This window comes from Astyanax mexicanus, chromosome 4 (genome assembly GCF_023375975.1).
Source record: "Astyanax mexicanus isolate ESR-SI-001 chromosome 4, AstMex3_surface, whole genome shotgun sequence".
Taxonomy (NCBI): domain Eukaryota; kingdom Metazoa; phylum Chordata; class Actinopteri; order Characiformes; family Acestrorhamphidae; genus Astyanax; species Astyanax mexicanus.
Window position 1 is genome coordinate 43288102 of NC_064411.1, and position 22986 is coordinate 43311087.

The 22986-nt window shown below is 36.5% G+C and overlaps 1 protein-coding gene across 8 annotated transcripts in view; it reads left to right on the forward strand.

Annotated features, from left to right (window-relative positions):
• dock10 (dedicator of cytokinesis 10) overlaps nt 1-22986 on the forward strand; it is a 169442-nt gene that overhangs the window by 82877 nt on the left and 63579 nt on the right. For all 8 annotated transcript variants that reach the window (XM_049478671.1, XM_022678764.2, XM_049478669.1 and 5 more), the window contains 5 exons: nt 5789-5908; nt 11232-11321; nt 13023-13105; nt 20713-20785; nt 21120-21257. In XM_049478671.1, the coding sequence (XP_049334628.1) occupies nt 5789-5908; nt 11232-11321; nt 13023-13105; nt 20713-20785; nt 21120-21257 (504 nt within the window). The remainder of the gene's footprint in view (nt 1-5788; nt 5909-11231; nt 11322-13022; nt 13106-20712; nt 20786-21119; nt 21258-22986) is intronic.

Sequence of the window (22986 nt, forward strand, 5' to 3'; positions counted from 1 at the left end):
TCTATATTAGAACTAGTCAGAACTAGTTAGACTTTGTCTTCGTCAGGATTCTGAATTCTGCCTCCACACCTGCTTACCCACTCAACTACAATCCCCATAATCCACCCTTTCTAAAGGGCCCACATGTCACATGTCTCCACATAACCAATCAGGAACTGTTCCCACACTCTAGTGCTGATCTGTTTCAGCTGTGACTGATTACTGATTCCCTGCACCTGTGACTCATTTCTCTCTGTATATATACTCATGATTGATTCCCCCGTTTTCTTTTTAAAATGCTGTCAGGCACACCTGTTCCATACAGACTAGGCTATTCTGTTCTGTATCTGTCTGGTTTATGATTATCTGGTTTAGTTTGCTAGTTTTAGTTGCTCAGAGTCTTTTGGATATTAGAATTTTAGCTAGTTTTGCATTTTTTTCTGTTTTGTTCACCCACTATTATTAAACCCATTTGTCCCATTTTTCAAATTGATTTTGTGTTAGTCTTGTAGATAAAAACTTGAGTTTGTGGATCAGACAACATTCTGACTATACTAATATCAGTCATAATAGACCTATACACCAAAACATCAGTCTTTAGATCACATATGACTGCACTCAGACTTTGCTGGCCTATATACCAAATATTTAGTCTGTAGGTGTCAGTCGTTATAGGTCAATGGACTCAAATTTAAGCATACATTTTTGCATTACTGCTGAGTGTAATAGCAAATGTTAAGGCCTCTATAATTATAAGTCTGAATATCAGAATATCTGTAGATCAGATATCACTGTCTATACTAATGCCAGTCTTTGTAGGTCAGAATACCCCAATTGAAGCATATATGATGATTGTAATGCAAGTCATTGTAGTTTTTTAGGTTAAAACCTTATGCCCTTCATTTTTAGTCCATAGAACCTAATGGAAGCATATGTATTTGATACATTGCTAATTGCAATGCCTGTCAGTATAGGCCTGTAGTACAAAAGTTCAGTCAGTGTATCAGATTACCAATATCTTAAACATTTACCTTAAGGTTTGTGGGAGCCAGTCAAAGCCAGATTTGCTAGAACTTTGGATGAGATGAGATGGCTAGAAATTCAGTCTATGGAGTATACCAAACTGTAATACCAAACTGTCTAGTCTACATTTTATGTAATTCTAACAATATTATGCCAGGAGTAAACACAAGGTAACCGCATTGTTCCACATTGCTGGGAACGTGCATGTAAACGCACAGTTTTGCGCAGATATTTCCAGTTACAGCTGAATTCACACTTTTAATCCCAGCAAAACACTTATTTACCTTTTAAAAGCCATTTAAATGCCTGATTAAAGGGCTGATTACTGGTGTTTTGCTGTTTTTCTTGGGTTTTGAATGCTCGACGCCGACTCGGACCGGAAGGGAGACAGCACGTCGGTGGGGGCAGGGCTGGTGTCGTCATGGGCCCTGCGTTTTTTAATATCACGATATATAATCAAAAAAGAGAACATTTGCAATGTAAACTTTTTACAGTATCGTGCAGCCCTAACCTGTAGTTCTGTTTTGATAATGTTTGAGAAACTGGATGTTGACCATTGCGGTGCTTGTAAACTGGCCCTGTGTTAGAACGTTAGAACGTAGAACTCGTGTTGACAGCATATAAAGGTGTGATGTGTTGCATCCTATATTCTTAGAATCCACCAACATGTGAGGAAGTGTAGAGTGAGGAGAGTACTGTGGAAAGAACTGTAAAGACCAACATGCATGATCTCATCTGGGACATTTTATCTGTAGTGGAAGAATGGCAGTCAGAGCTGTGGCATTTTTACATCTGACCAAAACCTCAAGTTCAACTTAAGTCTCCGGAAAGGAAGCAGATCCTGAACAGCGATTGCCAGCCAAGCTATTTAAGGATGTGCTAGAAATTGTAGAAGTTGTTGTAGAAATAGTGCTGAGGGATTTTGTGTTCATTGGTTTCATCTTCTCATTCTGCCTTGGGTATACACTTTATTGCTTTTGTGGAGTAATTGTCCAGGCAAGGCCCTTTTTGTTCTAAGGATTGAAGCATTACTGCAAAGATGCATTTAGAAACTCCATCAAACCTCATTCCAGAGAACAGTTCTTTGTTTCTAGAGAACAGTTTTACCACTCAATGCTGCAAGTAGCAGCATGCATTTATTAATAGAGGAGTCCACAAACATTTGAACATTAGTGTGCTTGATAAAAAGCCTGAGGTAATTCTCAAACAGGAAGTAACTGTTACCTTCTGCATAGTTAAAGCTTTGCCCCAGCAATAAATAGCTGCCCAAATGATCAGATTTTTATTGCACCATAGGGAATTCTTAAATATATTGTATACTAAACATAACACTAGCAGGTCACAAGATATCTTTTGGTACAGTGGTACCCATTAGAGGGTGGCTCTAAGTGAAAAGTCAGTTTTTAAAGGTGGTCGTTCATAGCAGGAAAAAAAAAATGTTAACCAGAATCACCTTTTTTAAACACATTTGTAGACCCAAAGTCAGAAACCTCAGGTGCATCTGATGTTCAGTGGTCAGTATCTAACAATTTCTTAAAGGAGGACTTGTTGTCACTGTCTTGTGCCTGATACCACAGGACACACTGGCATTAAACACTTAGTCAGAGCTGTTTTGGTGATGCAAGAGATTTACAGAATATATTGTTTCAGCAGCAAGTGCAACAGTCACACCACAGAGCATGCAATGTTTTTAAGTGTCAATTTTTTAAAAACTTCAGTTTAATGCAAAATTAAAATGCACACTATTTGTACGCGAGGCAAAAATTTTTTAACATTTAATATAAAACATTCCCTATAACCGTAGGAATAAAACTTTTATACTGAAGGAACAGAAACACATGCTGGTTAAAATAAACTTTATTAGTTCATTGAAGCACCACATGTTACAACAACTACATCAACAGGAAAAAAAAAATCAGTTAAGCTAAAACATTTGGATTTTAGGCATTTTAAGTTCTAACCAGATATGAGAAACAAACTTAACAAAATAACTAACAAACCATTTTAATTACCAGTTGTTTTTAGTAATCCAAGCCATCCATGTCTTCATTCTGGGGGGGGGGGATTGTGATTGTTTGGGGGACTTTTATGCACAGGTTTCCCTCCAAAATAACTGGAAATGGCATTACATCACTTCCTGTTTGGTGCTATTAAGCTGAGGACAAGGCAAGTGAGTTTTTTTTTTTTTTTTTTTGGTTATGAAACGGTGCTGGCCAAACTTTGTAATTGGCTGTCTGTTGAGTTGCTTTCTTAGTAATTTATTTGTTTCTTGGATATTTTTTTTTTTTTATTGTCGTTACATAGCTTTTTTTTTGGACTAAACTAACATTTTTTTGTAAGGTGAATAAGTGAACAACTTGTATTCCTTCTAAAAAAAAAAAAAAAAAAAAAAAAAAAGACCAGCTGGTTATCCAGAGATAAGAACATACCTTTAACTGGTGAACAGGGTAACTGCAGTTTTATGACGTTACACAGTGTCTGTTTTTGTTTAATGTTTCTGAGATTTGTAGATTTATTATTGTTTTTACAGCTTAATTTGACTTTGCTCACACTTTACGTAACACTGTAGAGGTGCCAAAATATGCTGCATTCAGTTTTTTTTTATCTTCCTTATTTATTACCTTAGTTATTCAGCAGTGTATGAGTGTTAGTTTTATTTTTAAACGTGTGTTATGATTATTTTGTAGGAGTTTTTTTGAGTGATGTTTTTGTGTGGATGGGGATATTTTAAAAAATGCTGCTGGTGTGGGAGAAGATATTTTAAAAAAAGCATGACAAACCTTCATGTGGTCAGGCCTTATAGTGAGGTTCTGAGCCAGCAAGAGCAGATAAATGGCAGGTTTAACTTATTTATTTATTTTTTCTCTTTTTCATGTCTCAGATAAATGAAATGATTATTACTATGTTTTTTCTCACACTTTGTTTTCTAGCTGAAAGATATGAGCTGTTCTGGGTTAAGAAAGAAATGTTGGCTAGCTAAGCTAACTTGAGCTTAGTTAGCTGGCTAGCTAGCTAGCAGCTTTATCTGTTTAGTCTGGCTGTTTTTTTTTTGTTTTTTTTTTGGATAAATTTCACACAGTTTATGCTTAGAAATGTGGTTATGTGGTGATATTGCGTATTGCCTGATTAAAATTGTAATGCTGAGGTAAATATGTTGTGCTTGTGTTGGTTTGTACATTGCTGGTATATTGGCGTGTAAGTGTTCAATAAATATATATGTGTTTTTTAAGAAACCTTATCTATTTGGGCATTTTATTATATACTGTGTGAACAAAAAAGTCATGAGATACTGCCTAAAACATTCAGTTTTCCTCAGCTGGTTAAATGTTTCAGTTCTGGGCAATTTTTTTCCCTCTTTTTGTCTTTTTTCTTTTTCTCAGTTGGAGAACTTTGATTAAATAAACACCTCCCCCTTGCATCCAACAGAAGCATTCTTAAGTCTTTGGGCTCCTGCTGAGCCCTCTTTACTTTTAGTAGTTATTATTTCTGAGGAAACCATGGAATTGTTGATGTTTGGACCTGGCTGATGCAATAAGGCTTTGAACTGTTGGACCAAAATCATATGTTAAAAATAGTGCTAAACAATAATTCAATAAATGTTTATACCGTGTTTTGAGGACTATAAGGCACACTCTTAGCTAAAGTCTATTTTCTGGTCTATTTTCATACATAAGGTGTGTTAATCCACAATAGTAAAAAAAAGGTTCTTATTTGGATGAGTAAAGCACTTCTCTAAATGCTGCCCAACAGCACTACACTGAGGAACCCTGAGTAACCCAGGGTGCTATAAGCTCTATCAGTTAGCGCTATGTCCCATGTAGCTTGTTTTAACACAGACTACAGTCCGTTATAATCACCTCTGAACGACAACAGAGCTAGCGCTGCAGTTAGCGGCTAATGCTAATACTAATCCAGCTTTGGTGCTGGAGAAACTTCATTAAAACTCCTTTTTACGCTGCACCGAATGTTTCAATAACAGTGGTGTAATTTCTGTTAAATATTTTAAACATTTCAGTACACAATGTTTTTAACATCTGTCTAAAAATGAGTTGGTTTGTAATTCCTGGATGATACATTGCTTAAAAAATACAAATTGAAAGATTCAGTTTACCATTAGGTTTTGACTGATAAATGTTTGTACTGTGTTCTAAAAGACTCTTTAAAACACTCTTTAGTAGCGTGCTGTGGTTAATGTGAGATGGCCGAGCACTCGTACTGAACTAACTGAACTGTGAAGAACCACTGTGAGGCTTGTTCGCTTTTGATTTCCTCTGAATTACACCTTCCTACTTTTTTCCATTTAATGAAACTGTATTTCAGTTGGCCTTTGGCTGCACTTTAATAAATAAGGCTTAGGAAATGGATCTTTTATTTTGCTGTATGTTTTTAAAAAGTCCTTTAATCAGTGTAGTATCTTTACAAGCAGGTTCAGAACATTAAAAAAAATCCTATTTTCCTTTTTTATAGAGCAATATTGTATGGTATTGATAATCTGCGTGAAAAGTTAAGAGTAAAATAATTTCTGTTTGGCAGATTTGTCTGTGGTTGGTATGCACATCTTGACATTGCGATGACCGGGCTGAAAAGAGAAATTGTGTTATTTGACAGACTGTTAATTGCATTAATTGCTCTTTTATTATGATATGTTCTCAATGTATCAGTGACATAAAATAAAAATAAAAAAAATCTTGAAATTAAAAATATATATATTTACTGCAATTACAAGTTTTTACATGTTGGGACTTGTTTGATATTGATATGTGTGTATATGTGTGTGTTTATACAGCAGGAGAAACCTAAGCTGATTGATCCTCTGGACTATGAGGCTGTGATCTCTGAACTGGAGCCTGAACTTAAGGAGGATCCTCTCCAAGACCTGCTGCTCTTTCCAGACCATGACTTCACTGTGAGTTTACTATTCTGTGTTTGTATTATAAGTGTGTGTGCTTGTGCACACGTGTGTGAGGTTCGGGCCTATCTGATATCCATTTACCAGTATCTTGGTTGGCTGATAATATCAGCAGATATTTACGTTCCACAGAACTGTTTGTATCGTTCTTAATAAAGGAAGCATCTGTTTGACTTCTGATATGGATGAATAACGTTAACCCTTTAAACGTCAAATGCCTAAATGTAGGTCTTATGTTTCTTAGCATTAAAATACATGTTGCATATACTTTTTTTTATAGGAGATACTAAAAAACTGTTTTCAAACTAAAAGGCTACAGATCTTGCCAGAATCCAGTGCCTTAGTGGCAGGGTTGGACAATTTATCAAAACTCTAAAAAAAAAAAATAATAATAATAATTTGTCCATATATGTATATAAAATACTATGGAGTATATAATCACATGAGGTTCAGTGGTTAAATTATTATTATTTTCTTCCACTAAGACAATCTGCTACCATTGAGAATCATTTTGAATATCCTGAAGCTCATGAACTGGCAATATTAGATCTAAAAGACTAATTATCTATGATCTATGGGCTTTGAGTTAGTGGTATATCAAAAAGATGTGGTGAATGGGTTCATATTTGTAAAGTTTTAAGAGTTGAGAAATCAATATTTGGTGGAATAACCCTGGTTTTTAATCACAGTTTTCATGCATCTTGGCATCTTCTCCTCCACCAGTCTTACACACTGCTTTTGGATAACTTTATGCCACTTCTGGTGCAAAAATTCAGGCAGTATAGCTTGGTTTGATGGCTTGTGACCATCCATCTTTCTCTTGGTTATATTCTAGAGGTTTTCAATTTGGTAAAATTAAAGAAACTCGTAATTTCTAAGTGTTTTTAATTTTTTTTCCAGGATGTAAGGCGCACTGGATTAAAAGGCACTTTTGAAAATTGAATTATAGGACTCTGTTCAGTTTTTACCTCACTGACTATTATATTGGCTGATATTATCTTTTATCAGAATTTTTAGCTCCTTATAATCAGTCTCAGTATCAGTTTTAAAAATGTCACAAGTGTTTAGGGCTTTCCCAGACTTGTGATCCTAAGCAAATCTTTTACTCATTTTACGTCCACTTTTACAAATATTTTGTTTCATAATATGTCATTGCTCATCCATCCACCTGTTTTGGAAAATATGGGGGGATTTCTGCCCACAGTTTCAGTTTGTTCAAGCGCAGGACCCTCCTTTTTAGAGTTACGTCACTTTCAGTTGCATCACTGCAGTTACACTTTAGTGTAAATTACTCATCTAGAACATCAGTAACTCCACACAGACAAACAGTCGTCCAGCTCCTGTAGAGAGTTACAGCTCGGCAGGGCTTGATGTGAGATTATTAGAGAGTTAGTGTCTCTGTATCTGTGTATCTGTATATATGTACAGGTTCTGGGTGTGTTTGCGAGTGAAAGTTCTCCTTCATGCCTGGCCCACTTAACTCAGCCAGCAGTCAGAGGCCCAGTCACAGAACCACATCCTCTTTCAGCTAGACTTAGCCACCACAGCAGCAGCAGCAGCAGCAGCAGAGCTGCGCACACTAATGCAAGCTTTCACTCAGTGTTACCAGTGACGAGAGCTGGGGATGGCTGACTCTGGGCGATATGGCTCTAAAATAATATCACAATATTTCAGGATATTTTGCGATAACAATCTTCTTGTCGCTGGCTTTCCTAAAAAACATGGATTTTTTATTAATTTCAAGAATATTATACTGCAACAAAACAAATAAATATTAGTTCTATTTGCTAAAAATGTGAGTTTAATACATTAATCTGTAAAAACATATTTAAATGTTTTGTCTATTTCATAAATAGAAACTCACCAGAATTTTTGCACCAGGAGTGGTATAAAGTTATCCAAAAGCAGTGTGTAAGACTGGTGGAGGAGAACATTCCAAGATGTATGAAGACTTGCGATAAAAAAACAGGGTTATTTCACCAAATATTGATTTCTGAACTCTTAAAACTTTATGAATATTAACTACTTCTTTGCATGATTTGAGAACTATATATAGAAAAATAAATTGCAAACAAAAAATCTAAACTGCTTTCAAGAATATAGAAAATATTTTTATTGTGTAATTTTTTGGCAGTATTATTGTGTATGAACACGATATGAAACATAGAGTTAGATTCTCTGCCCGAGCCCGGCCCGAATGCAAGATTTCCCACCACTTGGAGGTGAAGAAAATTATTCTTAAAATGATGCTTTAAACAAAAAACAATTTTGTTCAGAAAGTATTTTATATCATTAAACATTGTTAATTATATTAGAGTAGACAAAAGTAATTATAAATTATGTTATTGTTGTTGGTCTATTTCAGTTTAATGAATGTGCAGTGCATAGCCATGTTGCTGTTTTTTGTGTGTTTTTGGACCTAGGATATATGCTAAATATTAAAATGTTTGTTCAGAAAGTGTTTTATACTCTTAAACATTGTTAATAATATTAGATTAGAGGAAAGTCATTAAAACATAATTCTTGTGGCCTAATTTAACAATGTTTATGCCTGTGGATCATTGTTCTTATATAATAGATCTGTGTTTCTTCATTCAAACAGCCCGAAAATGTTTTTAAAAAGCTCTATTACTGAAAAAAAAATGTGGGGTTTAAATCGGGCTCTGGCTCATAATGACAGTTTATGGGGCTCGGGCAGAACATGTATGGGCTCGGGCCGGTCAGGGCCCAATCTGAGTTCTACTGAAACACCACTAGTGTGGAGTGCAATTACATACAATGCCAGTTAACCTTTGGTGCTCATCATAGGGATTTGACGGCCCAGATACTGCCACCATCTCAAAAACTTGCCCTAAAGGCACAGATTCTATGCCATGGCCACCATAAAGTATCTATATAGGTCCATCTTTCTCTTCTGTAAAGTCAGGGGGTTAATATTTAGGAATTTATAGTACACTCTAAATACAATGATTAATGATTAATTTAACAGACTGATCTCAGAAATATAAGAATCAATTTTGATCAATTAAATGAAGATCATTGAATAGAAATCAAAAAATGTATTTCTTAAACCCAGCCTTACTGTAATTGTTGCAGTCCCAGGATCTGTTGAGACATGCACTACTACTAAACACACTGTTGTACCAATAAAACACACATATACACACGCACACACCACTGCAGCACTGCACTGATCCCTTTTCGCCAGTACTAATTCTGTGGATGTTTGCTCATTAGTGACTTCATTAGCACACTAATGTACATCATCAAATGAAGTCTCACTAATTGGATGTTTAGAATGCCCGGACCCTCGTGCACAGAGCGAGAGAGAGAGGACTGAATAATTATTCTGCCCTGTGAGGCCTCGCTTCCTTCACTTTGCATAAATGTAATGAAAGTTCCTATTTGCTGATGCACAGTGCAAAATCAGCACTTCATTCCTGAGCATGTGATCAGTCTTTAAAACCAAGTTCAATCATGCAGCCATTAGTCCATGCGGTTATTGAGTGTTTTTTCCATAATGTTCACGATAAAATATTTCTATTCATCCATCGGAGTTATAGGAAAAGATTTTTATTTATTTATTTTTTTTGGTTGGGTCATTCTCAGCTCTGCAGTGACACTTACATGGTGGTGGTGTGTTAGTAGTGTGTGTTGTGCTGCTCTGAGTGGATCAGACACAGCAGTGCTGCTGGAGTTTTTAAACAGCTCAGTGTCACTGCTGTACTGAAAATAGTCCACCAACCAGAAATATGCAGCCAGCAGCTATAAGCATTTTACTGTTGGTAGCATCATTTTATAACAGTAATAACAGACTAATGGATGACCAAGTACATCTGCACCAATTTTACAAAAAATCAATTAAAAATACTGCTTTATCATTTATGTAACAAAATGTTGTTAAATAATATATATTAGTGCTGGGTGGTACGACCAAAAATGTTTATCACAGTATTTTTCAAGATTCTGACAGTTTCACTGTATATCACTGTATTTTTATTTTATTTTATTTATTTATTTACTTAATTTTTTTTTTTTGCATGACTGGTCTTTTATATAGGTTTTTGACTTACTCTACTGTGAGAAGTTTATTAAAAAAACACTAAGGCTTTAAATTAAGACTTTGATTAGTATTGGTTTTACTTTGTCCCGCAAAATTACACAATATATTAAGAAATCTTTAATAGACTTCATTAACAGAAAAAGAGCTAAAAACAATGTTTTCTGTAAACAATAGACCTTAAAAAAGAGATACGCCAACAACTTTAACACACCTTCTTTTTTAAATAGTTCCATAATCACTATAAATGGACCTAAAACACTCAATGTGTTCTATTTAAAAGAGATATTTTTTAAAAGAGGAACTTTTCTATTCCTCTCAATCCAGTCACTGCCATGTGTTAGCCTGTTGTGCTAACTGGCTAGCGCTATCTAGCAAGCTGTGTGCTTCTTTGGCAGCTTTGTTCTACACTGTGTGCTTCTTCTACATGAACCAATATACTACCCAGCGCTAATAGATATTTTCTATAATTCACAATAATCAACCATCAGTGTCTCTGACATTGACCAAGATGAAGTACATCCCACGTAATACAGTCAATACAGAGTTCTTTCAGCTGCGTGATGTTTAAAGGGTTTCCTAACAGGGCTACGCTGACCTATTTCAAATCACTTAACAGCAGGAGTTTTCTTTGGCAGTTTTAAAGCTCTTTGTTTCTTCCTAATGAGCAATTGATAAGTGCCTTTTACTGGAGTATGTTGGGTCATTGTCTTGTTGCATGATCTACCCCTGCCTCAGCTCAGGCCTCTGATACAATTAGGGATGCAACAAATGATTATGTTCATATTCGTCTAATCTGCCGATTATTTTTCCGATTAGTCAGCAATTAACTCTCCATGCCCTCCACGCTTTTTCCATCACTTCAAAACTATAGAAACAGCCGAGTATTGGATTTCAATGTCATCCAAATGTCCAGAATATTGCCCTTTAAAGGTGAAAAGTGTGGATATTTAGTGAGGAAATATGTAATCTGTTGTGTTTGAGCACTTTAGGAGACGCAGACCAATTAAAAATTAGTCGACAATAAATGTTTGGAGTTGACACACATTTTTAAAATCAACATTGGTGATTTTATATAATCATTGCAGCCCAAAATACAATAAATCATTTATAGATTTTCAGGTAATTCCATCATAAAGCAGTCCCAGACCAAGTCACTTCCACCACCATGCTCAAATGTTGTATTCTAACGTTTTCTTTACAAATATTAATATGTTTCATGCTGTTTTTTTTTTCTTTCCTATTTGTAAATACTTAAAGGTGTCTACAATTCCTCAGGAGAGGCGAACTCTGCAGTCCACCGTGCCTGAGGGTGCAGAGGAGCAGGCCGAATGTCTGCTGGTCAGACAGGTGGGTTTTACTGTGTGTGTGTGTGTGTGTGTGTGTGACACAGTGTGAATGTAGAGGAAATATGCTATCTAAATTCTAAATTGGTGGTCATCTAACGCACTGTCATGTTCAGCTTCCGTTACCGCTTCTCGCTTAACCTAATTAAAGACATATATATGTGTGTGTGTGTGTGTGTGAGAGAGAGACTGTGAGACTGTGTCTGGTTGGTAAGAGGAAATGAATGTCTTCACTGTCCCATTTCTCTGAGTAGGAAAAAAAAGAATAAATATACATCAAACTGTATATGTTTATATAGACACCCCTTCAAATGAATGCATTTAGCTGCCTTAAAATGGGACACTCTAGAACAGGTGAACATGAACATTTTGGCACCATGCCTAATGCCAGGCGTGTACTAGAGGTGTGCTGTAAAGCTCCCCATCATTAAGCTATGGAGCAGTGGAACTGTGTTCAGCTGTGTGGAACTGTGTTCACTGGAATGGTGGTGCTGCTTCAGCCAGATCTCTTGGTTGACGTGAGCTGGGTAGTTGAGGATGCTCTTGTCAATCGTAGCACTGTTCCAAAATGTAGTTTAAAGCCTTCCCTGGACAGTTGGCACAGTAAACAAAAACAGGAAGAACAAGAACGAAAAGAGTGAGACAGTGTGCAGAAAATTATTTGCAAATGTGTGTGTGTGTGTGTGTTTTAGGAGGAAGTATAAATTACTTCTCTCAAGACGTGTTCCAGAACCCTGAGCAAGCAAGGAAACAGACAACCGTGTGTGTGTGTGTGTGTGTGTTAACAGTTGTATCAGCATATTATGACGACGTTCTTGTTTCAACACTCACTCTTAATTTTATCAGCTCCACAGATCATGCAGGAGCAGTTTGTAGTTTAATAATTACAGACTGTAGTCCTGTATCTGTTTCCATGCATACTTATTAATTATTATACCATATTTTTCGCACTATAAGGTGCACTTAAAATCCTTTAATTTTCCCAAAAATAGACAGTGAGTCTTTTATTCCAGTGCGTCTTATGTATGAATTTTACCAGTCAGGTATTAGGGAGCAGTAAAGCCACTCTGCTAAAGTACGGCGTTATACAGGAGTTTCAGTAAAGTTCTCCAGCACCATGGCTGGAGTAGCATTAGCATTAGCCACTAACCAATATTTCCCTGTTTAGAGGTGAGTGTTATTAGCCTGTAGCCTGCTGCTAACCCTGGCTAGCACTGCTGCCTGGTGCGGTTAGCCACTAATGCTAATGCTCCAGCCTTAGTACTGGAAAAATTTGGTAATCTAAGATTACTGTAAATAAAGGAAAGCGCTTTACTCACCCAAATAAACAGTTTCTCAGCAGAGAAATCTGTGTAAACTAACATCCAGTGCTCGTTTGACTTTAAAAGCAAAAGGTTTTTTTTTATCACAGTTTTGTTTACTTAGCTTTACACTGCTCTAAAATCGTATCAGTGTCATGGCAGTGCTGTGAATGACCTACCACCCAAATAATACCTGCTCTGTGTTGGTACAGTATTGAAGTATATTGTTTTTTTTGGAATTGTAAGTGCTGTATTGTAATATGTATGGTATCATAAGGTTCTTGCCAATACTAGAGTATGTCCATCGTCTTAGTGTAACTCTAGCACTAAAAACTCAGGGAGGCAAATTTATTCAGTAAATGGGTACTGTAGCTCTTCTAACTTCCTCTCCCTTACCCTTTTAGGCCTGCCGGTACTACAACTCCCAGCAGCACGTGGTCGAGTACAAACATCAGGAGTATGCAGGGGACTTCCGCTTGCTACCCAGGTAATGGCTTCTGTTTTTCTTCAGATATGACAATTTTTGTCAGTGACAAGGTTAGAGCCTCAATGCTAACAGGCACAGCAGTCAGGCTCTAAGTATTTGGAGGTTAGCCACTATACTAACAGCCTGCCTCAGTGAGGTTGGAGCACCAATGCTAACAAACATGCCAACCACACTTAACAAAATAGAAAAAGAATAGAAACAGCAAAAATCGTCTTTAAGAGAATGGTTGAAGGAAGCTTGATGTAGTGACATCAACAGAGGGCCCTGGGGCTCTAGTGTTTAGAATGATGGGACCTGATTTCCTGTTTCAGTTCCTTATTGTCTGAGGGAGGTCTGTTACTCTAAAAGCCTTGAACCGAGTCATAGATTAAGAAGCTAAGTTGAAGTTCTTAGGTTTTTTACACCTTTTTTATGTTGAGCATTTTCCTGCTTGTTTTGGGAGCCCCTTTGTTTTAAATATTTCATTGTGGCCATCATGTCATTATTAAAGTTAAAGTCACATCAGTTATGGAGCTTGGATGCTTCTTCTGTAGTGAGCGGACCATCTTGAGGCGAGCCGTAGTGCTATCATAAAGAGTCAACAGGAACATTCTTAGCAATGATTCTCACCCATGATGTAAAACAGGTGCAGGGTTATACCTTTTAGGTTTATTTTGTTTGGCTGTTCGTAATTTTGTGGGTGAGTTGAAACTGACCCTATCTCACACCCTGTGCAAGGCATGTGACGATGCTCATTGCTATCTTACACCCCGCCAACAGTTTATTTTTACACCTTGTGCCTGCATCGTTTAAATAGTAACAGTGCTGATGGGCGTGGTAGTCTGGAAAGGTGTGTTCATGTAAATTTCTTAGCAACAGAAAACACAGGTGCACCACTGACTGTATACAACGTAGACAGATATCAGCACAAAGGCACAGGGCATACTTTTCCAGCCGTTATGATAGCAAAGACACACTGACACGCCCTAAATCAAGCTGTACGTAGCTTGTCTAAAAATTGCTAAAAAGGGGTCCTGGGTCTCTGTGCTATTATTGGTAATCTATTAAAACTGATGCTAATGTAATTGTATTTGTTGTAATTCCCTGTATGTAATGTTGAGGTTATTAAGATTTAAAAACAATATTTTTTATACATACAGCTCTGGAAAAAAATAAGAGACCACTTCAGTTTCTGAATCAGTTTCTCTGTTTTCGCTATTTATATGTAAAATGAACATTGATAATAATGCAAGGAAAACAATTTCATCTTCATAAAGTTTTAAGAGTTCAGAAATTAATATTTGGTGGAATAACTAAATAAATTTTCTAATCACAGTTTTCATGCATGCATTTCCTCCACCAGTCTTACACATTGCTTTTGGATAACTTTATGCCACTCCTGGTGCAAGAAATCAAGCAGTTCAGCTTGGTTTGATGGCTTGTGATCATCCATCTTCCTCTTGATTACATTCCAGAGGTTTTCAATGTGGTCATATCAGAAAAAAATCATAATTTTGAAGTGGTCTCATTTCTTTTCAGAGCTGTATGTATGCTAATAATTTTCATATATGTCCAAGTTTGTCCCTAGTTTATCCCTCTTTATTTTATTGTGTGTCTCTCTCTGAACAGAAGCAAGTTACTCTGTCTACTCGATACTCCATCATTGTGTAGCCAGTCTTTTCATCAAGCTATAGCTTTAACATCTTAGTTTTGAATCGGAGTTTCTGACAGTCATGCGGTTGTTTGAGGCCTCAGAGCTTCATTCCTGCCTCCCAATGGGTCACTGAGGCTCACTCAGTTCACATGACCTTTTATACGTAGGCCACAGTTGCAGTTCCCACAAGTCCCAGCCAATAAGAGCGATTGTTGACTCCAATTTTGCTGATAGATTACACTACTTAAAACGCATATTCTGATTTTTTGGTCTGTTTTTATTCTATACACTGACAATGACTAACATATGGTTCTTCATATTTACTTTTTTTTTTTCAAATATGTCATATGACTGACACATTTCAATAGTTAACCAGTTAGGGTTTTTTTTTTTGCATTGAGCTTCTCTTGAGGTTCTCTCAAGTGTGAATTGAGTTATGCTGTTGTTTCACAGGCCCGGGTGTGGGCTTCCTTAAAGATTGTGTTCTTTAAAAGAGTATTGTGTGGTTCAGTATGTCAGAACTATATTTTTCGCACTAAAAGGCGCACCAGATTATAGGGGGCACTATCAATAAACGTCTTTTTTTGGTCTATTTTCATATATAAGGCACACTGGATCGTAAGGTGCATTTTATGTGACACTGGTAACATGTAAATAGTAGTAGAAACAAGGATGTCACCATGTTTTTCTTCTAAATTCAGCACCACCCAGTGGCCAGACCTGTAAAGCTTAGCTAAGCTAAGAAAACAAAACTTAAAAATTCTTAAAAAAACAAAAAATATTTCAGACGTTAAACGAGTGCTCGATGTAACTCTACAAAGCTTTCTCTTCTGAAAACTGTTTATTTGGGTTTATTTACTGTAAGCTTAGATTTACAGATTTCCACTAAAGCTGAAGCTTTAGCGTTAGCGGCTAATGCCACCCGACAGCGCTACACTGAGGAACCCTGAGTGTTCTGGTAAACCAAGGCGATATTAGCTAGCGGTAGCCCCATGTAGTTTGTTTTAACACGGCAAACATGCAGGCTACAGTCTGATATACTCACCTCTGAACAGCAAAAGAGCTATCGCTGTTGTTGGCGCTATGCTAATGCTAATACATCTATAGCAGTGTTAGCCAGGGTTAGCAGCAGGCTACAGAATTATAATTCTCACCTCTGGATGGACAAATAGGTAGCGCTTCACACAGTTAGCAGCTAATGCTAATACTGCTGGAGAACAAAACTGAAACTCCTTTATAATGCTGTACTTCAGCAAAGTGGCTTTACTTCCTGTTGGGTAAGAAGCACTGAATTAAAAGGCACACAGACGATTTTTGGGAAAATTTAAGGACTTTAAGTGCAACTTATAGTCCGAAAAATACGGTATACTGTATACTGTGGTCTACTGGTGTGTATACAGTGTGTGTGGCGGGGAATCTGGGCATGGGTTAGGCAGTCATGGTGTCTCCAGGTGCCTAGACACAAACAAAAGGCCGTCAATCGTGAGTGCGCTCAAGCAGGCAGTTTATGGGGATCTAACTGTGGGGTCCTGTCAGAGTGAGTGATGTGGAAGGAAGAGAGAGGGCATCGTTACGACATCGCCAGCAAACGGTGCAGAAAACGCACACACACACAAGTTATTAGGCTTGGAGAGAAAACAGATTGAGTGGAATTATCTGTCTAATGTTATTTAACTCAATCATTGCCTATATTATATATATAAATTCCACATGAACAATGCTTTTTGAGCTACACATGGAAAAGTAGCGTGAAATACATGTGTACTGCATGGTTGGGCGATATGGCCCTAATATAATATCATATTTTATATCAATATTTTATTCATTATAAATGTAACAGGTTTACACATTCATTAGAAACAAAACAATAAACAAAGTTAAACTATTGTCATAAACAGTAACTTATCAAGAATGTAATTTTGTATAAAATGTTTGTAAAAAAAGATTGTGATTTTGTACAAAATAAAAATGGTGTAAAAAAATAAAATATGTAACAAAAATAAAGTAATGTACTAACAAAAATTAGTCACAGAACTAAAGTGCAGCATATTTAGTCTAGCATATTAACTGCACAAAAACAATTGAATGGAAATACAACAAATACATATACAAATACATATACAAAATATAATTATTTCAAGAATATCGCAAAACTATGATATGGAGGTTTTTTTTTATCATATTAAAGTTTTTTTGGAGATGTAGAGGTTCCTAATGGTCTCCTTAGATAATCCATCCCAGCAGCTAATTCACTGGTTGCAAGACCATACTGAAGTTATTATAATTTAACTATATTAGCGAACATAAATTTTAACTTACATTTTCCTGGTAAGTATCATGATTGTATTTAAAGAGTTTTAAAAGGTTGTTCGAGTTCAGATCCTGATTAAGATTAATTAGAAATATCTTTGGGTTACAGCAGCCATACTGCCTCAGATGTTCCTAAGCCCTGAAGATTGTAGTGGATTTGTAATATAAAGGCTTTAATTGGCACCGAAAAGTTAACATCCAGTAAACCAAGCCCCTTTGTGTATCATTTATTGTTACCATATGGTGGAAATGAGCCATAATGAGATGTCTGGGAAATGTTGTCTTGCTACTCTGTGCTTTTTTAATAGACAGCCTAGACCCAAAGTCTGACACAGGGCCTGCAGACCCGACAGGTCAGCCCAGGTTACGTCCTCCTACCATATGTGAGAGGCAGAAATGGAGAGAGATGGAGAGAAATGGAGTGAGAGAGAGAAGAAATTAAATAAAGAGCAGGATTCACAATGGCTGGTTTTATCTCAGACGATGGAGAGAGAGGGATGGGTGGTGGAAATGGTGCCTGGCAGCTAATGCAATGAAGATCTCACTCTCTTTCTCTCTCTCTCTGTCTCTCTCTCTCACCCTCTTCCTCTCCTCCAGCACTCTCCCTTCACTTTCTTTTTCATTGTTTCTCTAGACTAATGATGATGGATGACAGAACACTCTCACTTTTCTCCTTCTGTGTTGCCCGCCCTTGCCTCTCTCTCTCTCTCTCTCTCTCTCTCTCTCGAGCTGCTGTTGTTCTGAGTTCACCCTTACAAATCAGCAGAAATACGGGAAACATGTTGTAGTTTAATGAGAAACAAGCAGAGAGAAATTTAGTGCAAAATAAGGATTAAAACTTTGAATTCAAGACACATTTTGGTTTGTGAGTAAAAGATGAGATGTTTTATCATGTCTAAAATTAGGAATATACCAATACAACTTTTTCCTTTCAATATCAGTACTGATACCAAGGTTTTAGGTTGTATTTTAGTAAAGGCAGGATTATGTATCCCAAATGAGATATAATACGCTTTAGAGAACAGCATTTACTGGATAAGTATCTTCATATTTTTAAGGTTTTTAAGAAGTATAATTATCACACACTCAAATGTCACCTAGTGACATGCATGAATCAATATCTGCTTTACGTATCACGTATCAGTGATCTCTGATTTCTGATAAGAGTTCTGGTCTAGGGGTGGGAGATATGGCCCTAAAATAATATCACGATATTTCATGGTATTTTCACGATAACGATACTCTTGGCGATATGACACAACACTTTGAAAAATTTTATTTCAGAAATACACTATACACTGCAAGAAAATAAAAAATATATATTTTATTTTTACATACAATGTAATACTGTACACACGTTTACGAAACGATATGGCACACTGCTATTCTGATCTATACTGATACAGTATCAATATCAGTACAACCTAATCTAAAAGTTTTTGCAGTTGTGAGTTGCATTCCAATTAGTTTTTACCTTTCTTATCTTACTAAGCTTCTCCCAGTTTATAGATACTGATACATAGTTGATTGACTGATATTTTAATCTCTAGAATATATAAAATATTTATAAATTGAACATTGAGTATTTTTACAGGAAACATACCAGCAAAGTACAGTATGATATTCGGAATAAATTCACCAGACACTGAAATGCTTTTTTGTAATAAGTTTGAGTGATGTATATTAAGTGCAATCCAAAAACTATTCTAAAATTTAATTCAAAGTAGAGATCGCAAAAAAGGAGTAGTATTTTTTTTGTATACTTATATATTTAAAAAAAATGTTGGTCATTTAAATAAGTGTTAATAGTGTTAACAATGCTTATTTCACATTGAAAGGATTAAGAGAAATTTTCTCAAATTACTTCTTTTTACTTTGGTTTTCACTGAAAATATTTCAAAGTTTTTCTTTTTCTCCTTCTCCTACAAAGTTGTCAGTTTGGACATACAATACATAATATTGGTATACAGAAGAGTTTTTACACTGATATGACATTTTCCATGTTCTCTGAAAGCTAAAAAATAATTTCCTGACCCTCAGGATACAGTATGTATCTGCCAGAGTTGCTTGTCTGTTTACACTGGATGCCACCTCTCATGATCATTACCACCCACTGCATTGCACAGCACTGTCTACTGTAAGTGGTAATGTATTATAAGAACTGAGTATTTATGTTTTAAATATACATAAGCACAGAGAAGGTTTACCTTTGGGTCCCACAGAACCTGAAAAGTATCTGCCAGGCATAAACTATTTTCCACTTTTATAACAGGCAAACAGTCAACAGGTTGTGGTTTAGAGCAGAGAGGGTGCTTTCACACCCTGGGAGAGAAGGTCTTGGTCAGTTATATTATTAACTGTGTGTAAAAGCTGGTGGAACCAAAATATGCCACAAGCATACTTCAGAGAACTGCAGTGAACTGTTTATGACTCCCTAACAAAGCAACATAACCTACACCAGACATTTCTTATGCACTAAAATGGAACAAATTTTTTTTGGATTTTTTGTTTTGTTTTGTTTTGTTTTGTTTTGAATTTGGTCATTATTGTGCTCACTACGTGTTTGATGTTTCAGATATGCTCTATATATTTCCCAACTAAAAGTGTGCCATATTATATCATACACAATAAAATTGTTACATCTTTAATTTTGTGGTATAGTAAAGAGTATCGTTATCACAACAATATCCTAAAGTATCATGATGTTATTTTAGGGCCATAACACCAACACCTAATCCCAAAACAATCCAGTCCAAGGCTTTGGAGGAGTTCCTTTATTCATTTGAGTTTTTGGGATCTAACCTTCTATCTCAATGTAGAAACCTGTGAAACTTCTGGTCTGTAGATCTGTTGTGTTGCTTCAAGCTCCTCTTCCTCCCAAATTAATGTCCTGTTGGATCCATCTCTACTTTATTAATATGATCAGAAGTTTTCACAAACTCACTCATATCATATCTCATTCTAGATTCTCTAATGCCTGGTTTATACTACACAACTTTTTTGAGTTGTCAAGTTGTCCTTTTCATCTTGGCATATAAGGGATATGGGACTTATCTGACTGCTTTTCAAAAAAGCGTTTTGAAATGGGAGCATACAAGAACTAGCAAAGCAGAAGATGCATTGGTTGGACAAATGGTTCCTTTTTTTATGGGATCCCATTGGTTGTAGGTAGTCGCCGACTGGTATAGATATTAAACCTGCTAGATATTTGCTGGGCATCTGTGACTAAGCAAGCATTGTGCACAACATGGCAACTACTAGACTACTAGACTGTTTTTCTCTCCCCTGATGTGATTAATTTGTGCAGATGTGAATACAGTAATCATACTTAAATATGGACCAAAACTACTACAATAAGTCTTTTGAAAGGAAATGGTCCTGGCCTTGTCTCAAACAAGATTTTAATTGCCCTTACATTTGGTTAAAGGAGATCCCAATATATTGCCTTTCGATTCCCTTGCGATATAGTGCAGTATATAAAATCATAACCTTCGTATTGTGATACATATCATATATTGTTCCAGTACTCAGAGCTAAATTACACATAACTGTATCTGAAAAGTAGAGGAAAATAAATGTAACTCTTGACCTAATCTTTGTCCTCTTGTGTTTCCTCTTTTTCCCTCTTTCCCCATTTCCCTCTCTCTCTCTTTCTCTCCAACAGGAAATTATATAAGGCTCAGAAGTTGCCCTCCCACTCGTTCGAGATCGACCATGAAGATGTGGATAAGGATGAGGTCAGCATTTTGCCGCACGTCCAGCACACGCCCTCCAGCTTTCAGCACACTTCCAAATCACTTCCACAGATTGTGGAAAAACATGTAACATAAGGCCCAGTAGAAAGCGTGTGCAGGGGCTTGACTTAAGCCTGCACACAATAGGGCTCTTGGGGGGTCCTTTTGAGAAGCCTTCAGTCAGCTCTTAGTCCCACATGTCTTTGCACCCCTCTATCCTGGCTCTGAGCCACACCATGACAGATCTGAAGTTTCCTGCCCATTAGGAGTGAAACGGTGCGGCCGCTGGCCCATAATGACCCGTTTTAAAGAGTCTACTGTTTTTTTTTCTACACAGGACACAACGTCGCTGTCGTCGTCCAAAGGAGGAGGGGGAGGCGGGGGCAGCGGAGGGGCCGGGATCGGTGTCTTTAAGTCTGGCTGGCTTTACAAAGGCAACTTCAACAGCACGGTCAACAACAGCATCACTGTTCGGGTAAGAGCGTCAGCCAGAGGCTTCATTCAGTGACGCTCAGCTGGTCATACTAATCACCAAATCAAACATGTATAATTAAGACTTCTGGTCTGGGTTCTGCCTATACTGTGTAAATAGTCCAGTTCTGGTCTGTATAAGCATTGGATAAGAAAGTGAATTTAAAGATTTGTAATATAAAGAATTATCATTATTAAATATGTTTATCTAAAAATAAAGCCTTAATTTGTTGTAAAAAAAAAAAAATCTCACAAAGGTCTTAAAAGTGCCACAGACACTAAACATAATTTTTGTTTTATTTCCGTGCGTTGCATTTAGCAATTTCTAGATTTTGTATACAACCTAGCTTATTAAATGACAGATAAAACTAAGCGGAACCATCTGCATTATTATTTATGACGAGGAGCGCTAAATTCAAGTTCATTCATTATCTAGCTGCGGTTTATGGAGCACGAAACAACTTAAAGTAAGTAAAAAATAATTAATAAATATAAATTCCCATACCTCCAGATATCCTGTGCCAGTGACTGTGATAAATTACTTAGCTAAGTTGAGATAACCTGTTTAAGAGAAAATCAGCCATCTCTGACTCCATCTTGTACTTCTGGGCTACTTTTAAGCTTTTCTATTTATAAACAACAACAAAACATAGACACAATTTCAATAATGACATGCATTTTGTTCTGTCTCTGGACATGGAGCTTTTTAAAAGGAGGCCGTGGCCGCCTCTGCACTGTTTAGCTGTTATTGTGTTCCATACCTGGCGACCTGTGTTGTGGAAGTAGGAATAGGGAAATGGGAAATGGGCGGGTTTAGAGATTAAAACAGATTTCCGCTCTGAAACATAAAGTTCAAAGCAGAACATACTGGCTGAAGCACTGCTGTATAGAGACCTGTCTCTCTATATAAAGCTCTTAAAAAAATAAGAGACCACTTATCAGTTTCTCTGATTTTGCTATTTATAGGTATGTGGTTGAGTAAAATGAACAATGTTGTTTTATTCTATAAAATACCGACAATATTTCTCCCAAATTCCAAATAAAAATATGGTCATTTAGAGCATTTATTTGCAGCAAGTGAGAATAGGCTGAAATAACTAAAAAGGTGCAGAGCTTTCAGGCCTCAAATAATGCAAAGAAAACAAGTTCATATTCATAAAGTTTTAAGAGTTCAGAAATCAATATTTGGTGGAATAACCCTGGTTTTTAATCACAGTTTTCATGCATTTTGGCATGTTCTCCTCCACCAGTCTTACACACTGCTTTTAGATAACTTTATGCCACTCAAAATTCAAGCAGTTCAGTTTGGTTTGATGGCTTGTGATCATCCATCTTCCTTTTGATTATATTTCAGAAGTTTATAATTTGGTAAAATCAAAGAAACTCATCATTTTTAAGTGGATTCTTTTTTTTTTTTTCCAGAGCTGTATATAATGATGACATGTCCTTATTTCATGAGTTACCTAAAAAAGTGTATACGTATTGACCCTATAAGAGTTTTATGAATATGAATGAGTTTTGAATAAGTAGATATTGGCATAAAAAGTTTTCTTCTAAAGATCAAATGACCAAGAGGCAAGTTTGTTCCTTCCATTATTTTTGACCTATTGCTATTTTACCACCGCCACCATCAGACTTCCAGCTAATGGTGTAATGCTCAGTGCTGTGATTGCTTTGCAGAGCTGTAGAAATGCACTAAGTGTGGTTTTGTGTCTGAATGGATATTGATGTGT